The sequence below is a fragment of the Lissotriton helveticus genome, chromosome 9 (genome assembly GCF_964261635.1).
Source record: "Lissotriton helveticus chromosome 9, aLisHel1.1, whole genome shotgun sequence".
NCBI lineage: Eukaryota > Metazoa > Chordata > Amphibia > Caudata > Salamandridae > Lissotriton > Lissotriton helveticus.
The window spans coordinates 1,249,841,279-1,249,855,667 of NC_136070.1; the positions used below are offsets into that span (position 1 = coordinate 1,249,841,279).

The 14,389-nt window shown below is 44.4% G+C and overlaps 1 protein-coding gene across 1 annotated transcript in view; it reads right to left on the reverse strand.

Annotated features, from left to right (window-relative positions):
• Nucleotides 1–14,389, reverse strand: part of CELSR3 (cadherin EGF LAG seven-pass G-type receptor 3) — a 786,585-nt gene that overhangs the window by 177,854 nt on the left and 594,342 nt on the right. Inside the window, exons 13-14 of the mRNA XM_078661784.1 lie at nt 13,521–13,662; nt 873–993 (exon numbers count right to left, since the gene is read on the reverse strand). Coding sequence (XP_078517910.1) covers nt 873–993; nt 13,521–13,662 — 263 coding nt within the window. The remainder of the gene's footprint in view (nt 1–872; nt 994–13,520; nt 13,663–14,389) is intronic.

Sequence of the window (14,389 nt, forward strand, 5' to 3'; positions counted from 1 at the left end):
AGTCAGTTTTGTAGCGTAACATTTACTCTGAGTTACTAACTAGTTCTCAAACATTCTGATAAAAAGAGGACCAGATAACGTATGAAGGGGTCACTGGGGGTGATCTTCTATTGAAAGGAAGTTGTAGGTGTACTTGTCACCGTAGTAGAAGCTTTACTGGAACCCGTTATAATGCCACAATTTGTAAATTCAGAAGTTATTGAGACATTAGATGTAGTACCCTTAATAGGTTTAAAATTAGAAGTGGGACAAGCAGGAGGTGCGGCACCAAAAGTAACTAAGGCACTCAAAGGGGGGCACTTAGCAGCTGAACGTCTTGCAGTATTAGTAGTAGGATCTGTTTAAGGGTACTAACAGTAGTTGTAACAGTTGCAGTAGTCATCTTAGCAGTTCCAATAGTAGTGATAATGCCGGCAGTGATACTCGTTTCACTAAATCTACAAGTGGTGCTTGGAGTAGTGGTGACTGTCCCCCTAATAGCAACCGCTACTATTGTAGCACCAGCTGTGGTTCCTGTATTAACAGGTATATTTGGTCTTACTACTAGTCCTAATAGTAGCCATGTTAATATCATTATAAGTATTGGCAATTGCTCATCAGAGCAGTGGTATAAGTTCGCAGTAGAAGTGGTAGTGGTAGTGCGATGGGAAAACTAAAGGCACGCTGCCACAGACTCACTGAAACTGTTTGTAGAACTTTCATTTAGAAAGTAGCCGCGACGGGACACCATGAACCTGACAGTGGTTTAATGTGACGGATAACAATAATAGTCTCTTTAGATGAGAATGAAGTCGAAGACATTGACTTGAAGTTTGTAGTTGATGGATTTTAGGCGGTGAAAAAGGTCCTGATTACCCGCATGCCATCCTTACCTTGCAGTGGCACTGCCCGTTGGTCTTATTGCAGTCTGGATCAAACCCTTTGTTCACATCGCAGTTACAGGGTCCACAGGAGGGGTTCCCCCACCAGCCCTTGGGGCACTGCAGGTCCATCCTGAGAAGAAAACAAATCGTTTACGTATACCAACGCTTCACTGTATCTTTCAGGTACAGAAATCAGTAGATATTTTGACACATCAAGAGATTATCTGTACGCCATATTGAAAGAGTGGAAGGTGCATTTACACTGAGAGGGATTATCTGTACGCCATATTGAAAGAGTGGAAGGTGCATTGACACAGAGAGGCATTATCTGTACGCCATATTGAAGGAGTGGAAGGTGCATTGACCCAGGAAGGGATTGTCTGTACGCCATAATGTAAGAGTGGAATGTGCATTGACCCAGAAAGGGATTATCTGTACGCCATATTGAAAGAGTGGAAGGTGCATTTACACTGAGAGGGATTATCTGTACGCCATATTGAAAGAGTGGAAGGTGCATTGACCCAGAAAGGCATTATCTGTACGCCATATTGAAGGAGTGGAAGGTGCATTGACCCAGGAAGGGATTGTCTGTACGCCATAATGTAAGAGTGGAATGTGCATTGACCCAGAAAGGGATTATCTGTACGCCATATTGTAAGAGTGGAAGGTGCATGGACACAGATAGGGATTATCTGTACGCCATATTGTAAGAGTGGAATGTGCATTGACACAGATAGGGATTATCTGTACGCCATATTGAAAGAGTGGAAGATGCATGGACACAGATAGGGATTATCTGTACGCCATATTGTAAGAGTGGAATGTGCATTGACACAGATAGGGATTATCTGTACGCCATATTGAAAGAGTGGAAGGTGCATTGACACAGGAAGGGATTATCTGTACGCCATATTGAAAGAGTGGAAGGTGCATTGACCCAGAAAGGGATTATCTGTACGCCATATTGAAGGAGTGGAAGGTGCATTGACCCAGGAAGGGATGGTCTGTACGCCATAATGTAAGAGTGGAATGTGCATTGACACAGATAGGGATTATCTGTACGCCATATTGAAAGAGTGGAAGGTGCATGGACACAGATAGGGATTATCTGTACGCCATATTGTAAGAGTGGAATGTGCATTGACACAGATAGGGATTATCTGTACGCCATATTGTAAGAGTGGAAGGTGCATGGACACAGATAGGGATTATCTGTACGCCATATTGTAAGAGTGGAATGTGCATTGACACAGATAGGGATTATCTGTACGCCATATTGAAAGAGTGGAAGGTGCATTGACACAGAGAGGGATGATCTGTACGCCATATTGTAAGAGTGGAATGTGCATTGACACAGATAGGGATTATCTGTACGCCATATTGAAAGAGTGGAAGGTGCATGGACACAGATAGGGATTATCTGTACGCCATATTGAAAGAGTGGAAGGTGCATTGACCCAGAAAGGGATTATCTGTACGCCATATTGAAGGAGTGGAAGGTGCATTGACCCAGGAAGGGATTGTCTGTACGCCATAATGTAAGAGTGGAATGTGCATTGACACAGATAGGGATTATCTGTACGCCATATTGAAAGAGTGGAAGGTGCATGGACACAGATAGGGATTATCTGTACGCCATATTGTAAGAGTGGAATGTGCATTGACACAGATAGGGATTATCTGTACGCCATATTGAAAGAGTGGAAGGTGCATTGACACAGGAAGGGATTATCTGTACGCCATATTGAAAGAGTGGAAGGTGCACTGGCACAGAAAGGGATTATCTCTACGCCATATTGTAAGAGTGGAATGTGCATTGGGACAGATAGGGATTATCTGTACGCCATATTGTAAGAGTGGAATGTGCATTGACACAGATAGGGATTATCTGTACGCCATATTGAAAGAGTTGAAGGTGCATTGACACAGAAAGGGATTATCTGTACGCCATATTGTAAGAGTGGAAGGTGCATTGACCCAGAAAGGGATTATCTGTACGCCATATTGAAAGAGTGGAAGGTGCATTGACACAGATAGGGATTATCTGTACGTCATATTGAAAGAGTGGAATGTGCAAACACTCTTGTACCATGGTATACACTTACACATGTATTTGTTCAAGCACAACCCCGCATTCACCACAATCAGCTCACTCGTCCTCTACCCTGAAAAACGTGCCTCGCCATAAACAGTGGATAAATTTAAAAACAAACAGAGGAGTAAACTGTTACCCTTAGCTCATTTAACACGCACTGGCGTTGCCAATAGGTTTCGCATTTGGAAAATTGGAGCTATTGGTTTTGTAAATGACATTTTATATTTATATATCGTTATTGGCATTGTCAATAACAATTTATAAATATAAAATGTCATTTACAAAACCAATAGCTCCAACTTTCCAAATGCGAAACCTATTGGCAACGCCAGTGCTTGTTTTAGTTGCCGATGATGTGCATTATCAGCAAATAAAAATCAAGCATTTTCCATAGGGGATAGGTTGGAGTTTAATTAGGTAACAAAAGGAAACAGTCTGTGTGCTTACATGTGTCTACATGCTAGCACATTGAAGTTATATCTTTGACCAATAGGCACACACACCGTTTAAAAACAGACCTAAAGGCAATATTCTGCACTCGCAGATAAATCACAGGAGCAAAGGCAGACAGAAGGCACACATAAACACGCTATATACTACACTATCATAATTGCTGCCACTGGAGTTATTCAACAGTGGAAGGTCAAATTATGTGGCAGGGTTGATTCAATTATACATCAATAAGACGGAAATTAAGTGGCGTAAAACGGCACATTTTGTAATAGTATTACTTTATTTTGTCATTTTTATACATCGTAACTCTCCACAAAGATATTTCATGTGGTTTTTACCAGTTTAAATCTACAATGCAGCATTAAATGACTGAAAGATGACTAGTCAACCTTTGAAAATGCTTTCAACTGCGCAGGAGCACATGTCGCCATCCTTTTATTATCTGTTGATCTGTTTGTGGTAAAAAAACATTTTTTGTGCTAAAATCTGCAGATTATTCAACAGATGATGGGTTGTGCGGCAAATCCATCTTTATGCGGAAACGGCTAGGACCGGAGAATTGCATAAATTGCATACATTCCACTGGCCTTGGTTATGAGGGGATCAAGACAGCATTTAGAGAGAGAAAGGTGGGAAAGAGAAAGTGGCAGAGAAAGGGCGCAAAAAAGATAGAAACACAGAGAAAAAGATGGACCAATTGTGAGGAATAGAATAAAAAAGGGGAACATTAAATTATAGTTGTGTGGAAATAAGTATGTGTATCCAAAGTATAAACAGAGCATTAATAGAGTTAGCATACCTGGTCCAAAACTTATCAGCGACACCATCTTCGCCCTTCCTGATTGGAAGGACATGAGTTACAAAATGAATAGCAGGGCCAGTCTATGAAGTGTTAACAGCTGCGTGAAGATTAGTTGCACGAAATAAAATAAGTCGGAAGACTGGGTGAAAGAGGCAGAGTTCCAAAGTAAACACAAACGTACCAAAGGCTGTCTGCTTTTCTCATTGCAATTCGTGCCACTGTGGATTACAGGTTTTGTGTGGTCTGCAAGGAATGGCAATTGTCGAACATATTGCATTACAAGTCCCATGTTCAACAGCCGCGCTGGTGTGCCATTAGGTTCTGTGTAAGTATTTAAAGTGTATCAGGTGCAGCCTGTAGCTCGTTGATAAGGCCTTGGACTGGGAGCAGCAATACATCCATTGTTCATCGCTGATCATTACATTGAGGTCGTCCGACCAGGTCTGTAGGGCAGAGGGAGAGCGGATAGGTGCAGTCAGCTGCATACCAGCATAGATGTGCGTGATGAGCTTGTAGGGGAAGGGGTCAGTAAGCATTTCCTCCAGCACTACAAACGTGGGGGGGGGCTGCAGGGAACTTGACATGGAGGCCTCGGGGCGACGCTCTGAGCGGATTGTAAAGAACTAACGGAGAAGAGGTTGCAGTATTCACTTGTTTATTAAGTGGAAAGCCAACACAGCATGAGGTCAGGGGAGAAGGCAGGAGGAGCGTCTGAAACGGCAGGTCAGATGCTCGGAGGGAAGCCGGATGGGGGCCGGAGAATAGGGAGAGGAGATGCGCGTGGATGGGGGCGGGAGAGCCTGGTGGGGGGCGGGAATGCTCGTGATAGATTTGGAATCGTCGTTTGCAAAATGGAGGTCTTACTTCTTGGGGCAGCGGCCACACACGCACTAAAACAAGCTATCCTTAGAAGTGGCTAAGGCACCTTTAATCATTAAAAATGATCAAAGTTACTTTTTCACGCTGCATTGCTTTTATCAAATGAATGTTAAGGCATGATTTGATAAGTGTGAAGGGGGAAGACTAAGAGACTAACTAAACGTGAAAGTGCCACCAGCGTTGTCGAGTAACAGAGGGCTTCAAGAGGCTGCAGGGGCTGGGGTGGCGCTCTCTGTCTCGGTGATTAAAGCTCGAGTAGTGGCTTCAGCTTTGCGTCTGTAATCAACCCTCACGTTCCTGCTGCTCTCTAAAGCCGAAAAAACGCAAGCTTTCACCAGGACAATGCGAAAATGCGAGACCTACCGCATTACTAATGGTTGTTTGCAAAAGCGCCCCGTGCAGCGTTTTCACTTCAATGTGCGCCTTTCCTTAGTCACAGCTCGTCTGAACAAAGGGGCGGGCCACCATTCACGTGAAAGCGCCTTTTACAACCAAAAGTTAAACATGGGAAGCCGGATGGGGGTGGGAGAGCCTGGTGGGGGGGCGGGAATGCAAGCGAGGGGAGGAGAAGTGTGGCAGGCAGATGCGCGGAGGGAAGCCGGATGGGGGCGGGGGTTTCTGTGTTTTTGAATGAATGCTGTTTGCGGATTAGGGTGATGCGCGTGCTTGTGTGGTCACGTGACCCGCTTTTGTGGTCACGTGACCTCACATGCACTGTGAAGAAACCGCAGTGGTTTCACTAGTCGATCGAGCCCTTGAATTTTCGCCTATTACATTCGCAAGCGAATGATAATAGGCGAAACCTAAAAAGCAGACAGGGATTACTTAATAATATTTGGTTTAAATACAAAATGGTTTGAATTACAAATATAAATAAAATTGGTGAGGAAAGTAAAACTGTACAAAGTAGTTAGAAAACAAGGGCAGAATAGGAATAATGGAATGAATGAATGAAGAGAATTTGTAAAGAGCACACAAATACACTACTAGGGCAAGCATGGCTGTTACAAAGGAAACCACCAGCAGCGAAGGCTCTAGGCGAAGGGCAAGTATTTTGTGAAATGAAATAAGAAGTTGAGTTCAGATCTGATAGCTAAATGAAGACTGTTCTAGATCTTAGATGCGAAAAGAAAAGGAACAGCTACCCACACAAACCTTGCTTAATCTAGGGGTGGAAATAAAACACCCACAATCAGAGCGGAGGGTCCTGCTTAGATGATATGGGACAATGCGCGTCCAGACAGTAAGCACCTTTGCCACCCAAAGAGCTATGACAGATGCATAGGACTTTGGAGATGTAGAGTCTCTGGACCGGGACCCTATGATAATCCTGTAAGTGACCGGAAATTGGATTGCGAGAAGGACTTCTAAGAAGATTTGTATCAACTGAAGAATAAAGTGAGATGCAGTGGTCTAGGCGAGAGGACGACTGGGTGACCCATTTGCAATGTGCTAAAGTTAGCAATGGAAGGACTTTATGCAGTAAGCACAGATAAAATAACCATTCAATAGGTCAATTTGTTGATCAGTGCAATGCAAGAGAGTTGGAATCAAATATGAAGCCAAGATTCTTAGGAGAGTTGGAAGGTGAAGGAATCTGGCCAATAAAATAATAGGAAAGAGAAAAAAGGAATGCAAATGAGGAAGAGAAGTAAGTTTGTGTTTACTAATGGAAGGGAGTAGGGGAGGTAGAACATGTAGTACGAGGTAATGGATGGAATGGAGACAAAGAATGATTAACACTCAGGGGTAAATGTGTAGAAGTGAGAAAGCAGGAATTGGAATTTCTCCTTTCAAAATGAAATAAATACATTTAGAATACAAAGGTCGGATCAGTTGTATTAAAATAATTTGATTTAAAAAGGTTTATTTCTACCCAAATGACTTGAACTATTCACATAACGTCAGCGATGCTGTGGGAGGCAACAGTGGGGGAAGGGTGTATGATCCCCGTCTAATCTCCATTAGAATTAAGCAGCCTTGAGGTGTCAGCCCAGATGAGTAGAGAATAGGAGTAACTCACTTCCTCTCAAGCAGCTTCATTATTTTTGATGGTACTCATTGGCCATGTGCAACTAGTTTTACTTCTTTGGCTTTCCTTTTTTGAAAGCAACAAAGAAGTCTTTAGAAGGCGTCTAGCCTTCTAACTCCAATTAAAGGAAGACTTGTAACTGCTTTTTGTCACGTGGCATTAGTTTTTATTTTGAGGTGAGTGAAGCGCAAGAATACAGGGCCCGGCAGATACCTGTTTCAATTTCGTTTTTTTTAGTACTTGCATTAACAAAGGCCTTTAGATATTACTAAACCTATATGTACAATATACTAACTTTTAGGGGCCTTCAATAAAGCCCTCTTCATCCATTGGTCTGCTATTGTGTCATTCATAATCTTTTCTGCTCCCTACAAAATGGGGCAGTGGGTCAGGTCACTTCACCCATTAGCTAACTCCACTATGAGTGACAGCATTCGGTCCTTTAACCAGGCGCACATCTACACAGAAAGTAGTTTCCTTCAATGCAGGGACAACTATGGCAATGTGTGATTTTTGAGACAAAAAATATTTTTAACTTTTAGGAAGTTTTGCAAAAATCATACCAAAGCAAGCATTGACAAAGTTAAAAGGCTGGCAACCACCACCAGACCGATTAGCTTTACCAAAGCTTGTTTTCATACCGGTGCTGAGTACTGGCACGACCCAGTTCACTTACAGCTCTTGGTATAAATTGAGTGCCATCCAAATAAAATTCTAAGGTGGGCCCTTAAAGCTGTTGGCTTTGCCAATGCTTGCACCACAATTGTACAAGCACAAGTATTTTCCATATTGGAAGTGATCTATAGAATTTAAGGTCCTCATTTGTCCCCTTAATCATTAGTATTAATGGGACCAAAAAGGGAGCAATTTTTAAAAAAAAATATAAAATAGTTTATAGAAAATATCTTCACAAACGTAAATTATATCACATCCAAAATCACAGAAATGCAGTATAAACACAGAAGAACAATATATTCACATTTGGACATACAAAAAGTGCACATCGGATGAAAAACATTACAGAAACGTGAACCAAAAGTAGAGAATAAAGCCTTTGTGGGTCTTACTTGGTAAGACAGCATCGAAGGGGGTTCCAGCACAGCTGCATCTAAGCCGAATCACTGAGCTCACGGAAACACTTGTGAAACGAGCCATTAGTGTATTAAGTTACCAGTCCTGCAGGGAGGGAGGCTACAGAGGGATCCGTCAGGATGACAGGGCAGGTCCGCAAGGAAACATACACGTGTCTGTCGACCAGTCACATGCAAGGGCCTGCTTCAGGCTTCGAACTCTGCCCTGGAGGGCACAGCCGCTGGAAGCAGGGGTGCTGGGGTGCTGCAGCACCCCCTGACATAGTCGTGCTGGAGTTCAGAAGGTGAATGAGCAATAAAGATGCCTTTACATTTTGTGTTTACCTCGTCACCTGCGTGTTCGAAGCCAAAGGACAAATGTCGGGCTGTGCACTTTTATTTCTCTGACTGCAAAGTGAGAGTGTTTTGTAAAAGTGATCTGGGTGACAATCCTGCTGGGGGACAGGAAACGAATGGAAAGACTGTAGGACGCCAGTGTTTTTTTCTAACACGCATTTAAATATCAGTAAATGAACTACACACATATTTCCAATTATAGCAGTAACTAGGACAGCACAAATGAAGCACTTTTTTGTAAGTCTGGAGAGTGATGGAAACAAAGATTTTAGTAAGTTTCGAACAATTCTGGGCACTTTACTTGGTGATGCGCAAACGATAAATATTTGCTAAAACCCGATCTCCATACATTGTCGTTTTTGCGCTGTATAGTTTAGTAAAAATGCATGTCTATGCAAATGTATTGGCCATTTCAACGGAAAATGTACTGTCTGTAAATGACAGTGTGCTACCACAGCAGTGCTCCAAAATGCACGACGGACTACATACCACGCCCTTACGACTCGCCTGCTGAATGGGTGTGGCACATTTGACTTCAGTGATATAACATTAATGGCAGTACCCCCACTCCAAAAATTGTTCCAGCACCACTGCTGGTGTGTGCTTCTGCACATTCATTGTGTTACTTCTACTTTCAGGGCCGGCCCTTAAACAGATTGACCCAGGGTTGGATTGGGATTAGGCGTCGGCCCGGGCATGCTAAAAAAAAGCAGCCCACATTTGCATATTGCCTTTTCTCAAAACACTGCCTTGCCACCCCAACCCCCGCTCAGTATTTCTCTTAAGTGTTCTACTCAAGAATTGGCGGATATTAAAGGGGCAGAGGCGTTAGCCTTCTCTTTGGGCATCCATGACTCTTTTACCTTTTCTGGCGCCCTCATCTACCGCCCTCCGGGACCCCCAACAAAGTTCCTGGAAACTGTGGGCGATGTACTGAGCGAACTAGCGCTCAGATTCTCCCATTTCACAGTACTGGGTGACTTAAACCTGCATTTAGACTCCCTTAAAGAACCTGGAGTAGGCTGCTTTATGGACATCCTTGATGTGCTTGGACTTACTCTCCTGAATCATGAACCCACTCATCTAGCGGGACATCTACTGGACTGTATCTGCTCTAATTCCATTAGCCTGAGAGTTAAATCCCCCAGCCCCCAGACTTGGACCGATCACTTTCTCATCCCTTTCCATATTGTATTAAATCCTACATCTATAATCACTTCTATAATAAGTACTAAAAGTCCTGAAGATAAACACACTCCTAACTGCAAAGAACTACCCAGTAGACCTGATGTTGTAGAACAACTAAAAGCCAGTATACCGGCTCTATCTGGCCACACCTCTGCAGATAATCAGACCTTTTGCGACTGGATTGCCAGAGCGGGGTTCCTTGTTAAGATCAACCAGCAATAATAATTCAAGAACCATTAAGACCAAAAAGAGTGCCCCTTGGTTCTCATTGGCCTTGAAATTAGAACTGGGAGAGGTAAGAGCTTTGGAACGGAGGTGGCGCAGAAATTATGATGCCACCGCCCGTAATACCTATAGGTCAGCGAGACGGAAGTATCATGCTGGAATAAAGTCAGCCAAGAAAACCCATTATCTACAGGCCCTTTCCACGGCGGGCCAGGGACAAAAAGAAATCTTCAAGATTGTAAAGGACTTTATGAATCCATCAGCTCTATCGCAGGAGATTCCTCCTTCCCAAGATCTTTGCAACGCGATATCTGATTATTTTGATAATAAGATCCTTACCATCGTGAGGACTTTCCCCTCAGTACCAACTATGTCGGTGGTTCCTGAACTGACAGAGGAGATGAGGACCTCTGCTCGCCTGGAGGAATTTGCCCCGGTCTCTCTTGAAGAGACCTCCAAGGCTATTCTGACCAGCAAATCTGGATCCCCTTTTGACCCTTGTCCCCCTCTAGTTTTACAGACCCTAGTAGAGATGGTTAATCCTATAATTAATAGGATTATTAACTCATCATTAGCCACGGCAATCATTCCTAACGATTGGAAGCTTGCAGCTGTCAAGCTGCTCCAGAAAAAGGCACTAGCCGACCCTACCATTCTTTCCAACCTGCGTCCCATCTCCCTGCTTCCTGTGCTATTCAAACTCGCGGAAAAGTTCGTCAATAGTCAACTGACGAGCTTTCTGGAGAAGAATAACATTCTCCACCCTAACCAGTCAGGGTTTCGGTCAAAACACTCTACCGAGACGGCCCTGCTATTTACAGCAGAGACCCTACGAGCGGCCATGGACCAGGGAAAGAAGGCTGTCCTAATCCTACTTGACCTGTCGGCAGCCTTCGACACGGTCTCACATAACATCTTAGTGGACCGGTTGGGTGCCGCAGGTGTAGGGGGGCAGGTCCTGGCATGGCTCAGGAATTTCCTCAGCAATAGACACCAAGTCACAGTGTTGGGTCAATACCAGTCTGAAGCAAAGGTCGCCAGCGCAGGGGTCCCCCAGGGCTCGAGTCTAAGTCCTGTACTCTTTAATCTGTACATGGTACCCCTAGTGAAACTGATCGCATCATTTCAGATCAGTTCAATATCATACGCTGACGACACCCAACTCATCCTGGTGTTGGACAGGGAACGTTGCAAAAAACACAGTTGATGGACAGAATGTAGAACAATGTCATACATTCACCCCAGTACAAGGATCTGGGCCTAAATCCATCGTTTTTTTGCACTCCACACCACCCTGGGTTAGACACTGGCTATATGCAAATCAGCTCTGACCCTGTGCCTCATGGGAACAGTCCAGTCCGAACTACCAAGCCATGTCTTTCCCAGACCGAATCAAGCATCCAAGGACCGGTTTCTGGCTATCAGCCTTCATCAGCCTGGATAGCTTGACTCCAGTGGTGTGGAGAGCCCGGGACGCACGTCTGAGCATACCCAGCACACTTGGGGTGAAAATTGCAAAAAACACAGTTGATGGACAGAATGTAGAACAATGTCATACATTCACCCCAGTACAAGGATCTGGGCCTAAATCCATCGTTTTTTTGCACTCCACACCACCCTGGGTTAGACACTGGCTATATGCAAATCAGCTCTGACCCTGTGCCTCATGGGAACAGTCCAGTCTGAACTACCAAGCCATGTCTTTCCCAGACCGGAATCAAGCATCCAAGGACCGGTTTCTGGCTATCAGCGTTCATCAGCCTGGATAGCTTGACTCCAGTGGTGTGGAGAGCCCGGGACTCACGTCTGAGCATACCCAGCACACTCGGGGTGAAAATTGCAAAAAACACAGTTGATGGTCAGAATGTAGAACAATGTCATACATTCACCCCAGTACAAGGATCTGGGCCTAAATCCATCGTTTTTTTGCACTCCACACCACCCTGGGTTAGACACTGGCTATATGCAAATCAGCTCTGACCCTGTGCCTCATGGGAACAGTCCAGTCCGAACTACCAAGCCATGTCTTTCCCAGACCGGAATCAAGCATCCAAGGACCGGTTTCTGGCTATCAGCCTTCATCAGCCTGGATAGCTTGACTCCAGTGGTGTGGAGAGCCCGGGACTCACGTCTGAGCATACCCAGCACACTCGGGGTGAAAATTGCAAAAAACACAGAATGGTCCCGAAGAAGATCTTAAGGAATGTCTAGCAGCAACATTTAAATGGATGACTGACAATCATTTAAAATGTAATGCTGGAAAGACAGAAATCCTGCCATTTGGGAATCACAATCTGTTCTCACCAAAAATGTGTTGGCCTGCGGATGCAGAAGCCCCTCCCAACACAATTACATCTGTGCGCAACTTGGGCATCAAGTTCGATGACCAACTATCTTTTAAACATCAAGCGGTGGCTGTAGCTGGGACGTGCTTCCAGATTATAAAAGCTTTGAGGAAGTTTTTTGATCTTCTCCCGTTGTCGGCCAGAAAAACGGTTGCAGTGGCCCTAATAAATTCCAGGTTGGACTATTGTAACGGCTTATATGCTGGAGCTAACAAAACCGTTCTCCATAGGTTACAAATGGTCCAACATGCAGCGGCCCGCCTTGTACTACGTTGGCCCCGTAGGTCTTCAGCCTCAGCAGCACTTAATACACTCCACTGGCTACCAATAGGTAAAAGAATCCTGTTTAAGATCCTTATAATTACCTTCAGGGCATTCCATCAGCAAGGTCCAAAATACCTGTGTAATGGTTTCAATAGATATTACCCAACACGCTTCCGTCCTTTTTACGATCACTGTCCCAAGAAACCCACTTCAGGAAAGCACTAAAAACTTGGGTCTTCTCTTTATCCGATGCGGCATGTAGGGCGTTGGTGTAATGCGTGGTGCAGTGTGCAGGTCATCTTTTTCCCTCCAACCCTTTCATCTGAGTTGGGTGAGCGCCAAGATACTCCTTGGAGTGATAGGAGCGCTATAGAAGTGTCCTTTACATTACATTACATGCATGCATCAATGGGCTGGTCCAGAGAGAGAAAGGGAGTGCCACCTCTGCCTGTTGCTAAACGGGAGGTAATGAGCGCCCATCTGCCTCCACAAAGGCCACTCAGGCACCCACTGGGCCGCTGGCTGTATCCGAACAACACAGACACCACCCAAATCGGCTCCCAGACTACTCAAAAAAGCATCCCACACCTGGCACTGGACATGACCCCTCGGGCTTTTGCCGATTGCCCGTGTCACCAATCCGACGCTGGATTGACCGGGATAACGCCCAGGCAGAAAAAAAATGGTGTGTGTGTTGTGGGGGTGAGGGGTCACTGCGGTGTGATAGCAGGAGGTGTGAGGAAGATGGGAGGAGGGAAGAGGGTTGATGGGGTGTTAACAATTACGCTGAGGTACATTAAGGGCTGATTACATAGTCTTTAACGAGACCCACTTGAGACCAAGTGGGATGGACAAGTTGCTGTTTGCTCGCAGCTCGCCCATACCCAAGGACGGTCCAATCTACTGTCAGCATCATGGCCTTTCTCTAAAACACCTCTTGTTCTTACCTGTGCTCGCAGTACTGCCCAAAATGGTTGCCTCCACACTCACAGACGTAGCCCTTGGGAGAGTCTGGTTTCCTCCGACAGAGAGCCTTGTTCTCACACGGGTTCAGTTGACATATGTCAACGCAGTTCGCACCGTAGAACCCTGGAGGAAAACAGCAAGAAAATAATAAACCCAAGGCAATCAAAACAACAAGACGACTGACAGAAATCTGTGCTATTAGAGCTGCGATGGGTGCCAACCTTTCAAGAGAAAAATACCAGCCCTCTGTTCACGTTTTAAGAGTCTGCAGAAATCCGGACCGGATACTTAAAGAGAACATCAGATAATATCAACTGTATTCAACACTTCCAACAAAACTTTTTTGTTTACTTTGCATTACAATATATGTAATCAATATTAATAAATAGATACGTCCCACACGAAAATTAAATCTGGCATGCTAGAATATATTCCCACCACGTGCCAGTGGTAACACCGAGTTCAAAATGAGGACCAGCATTTTTACTCGCAAAAATCAAAATATTTATTAAACAGTGTTCATAAAATGAATTTGCAAAGAATTTGCAAAATATATCAAATTAACAGGCTGCACTGAAAAATCTTTAAAAGCATATATTACAAAAACACTTTTGCATTTCCTGTACGTCTGTCTTTTAAAATGGAGCAGAGAGCGGATTTGGCCCAGCATGGTGCATTTCCATATGGGTGAAAGGCTGCAAAGTGACGTCTGAAGAGGTGAAGGAAGTGGGTGTGGCCACAGTAGGGCTTCCAGCTTGAGCTCTGACTGAGCTATTTCAAGTTTTAAACTTAACCGAAAACGGGTATTTTTTTAAGCAAAGAGATAGCGAAATCCTGGCATCTGTTGAGT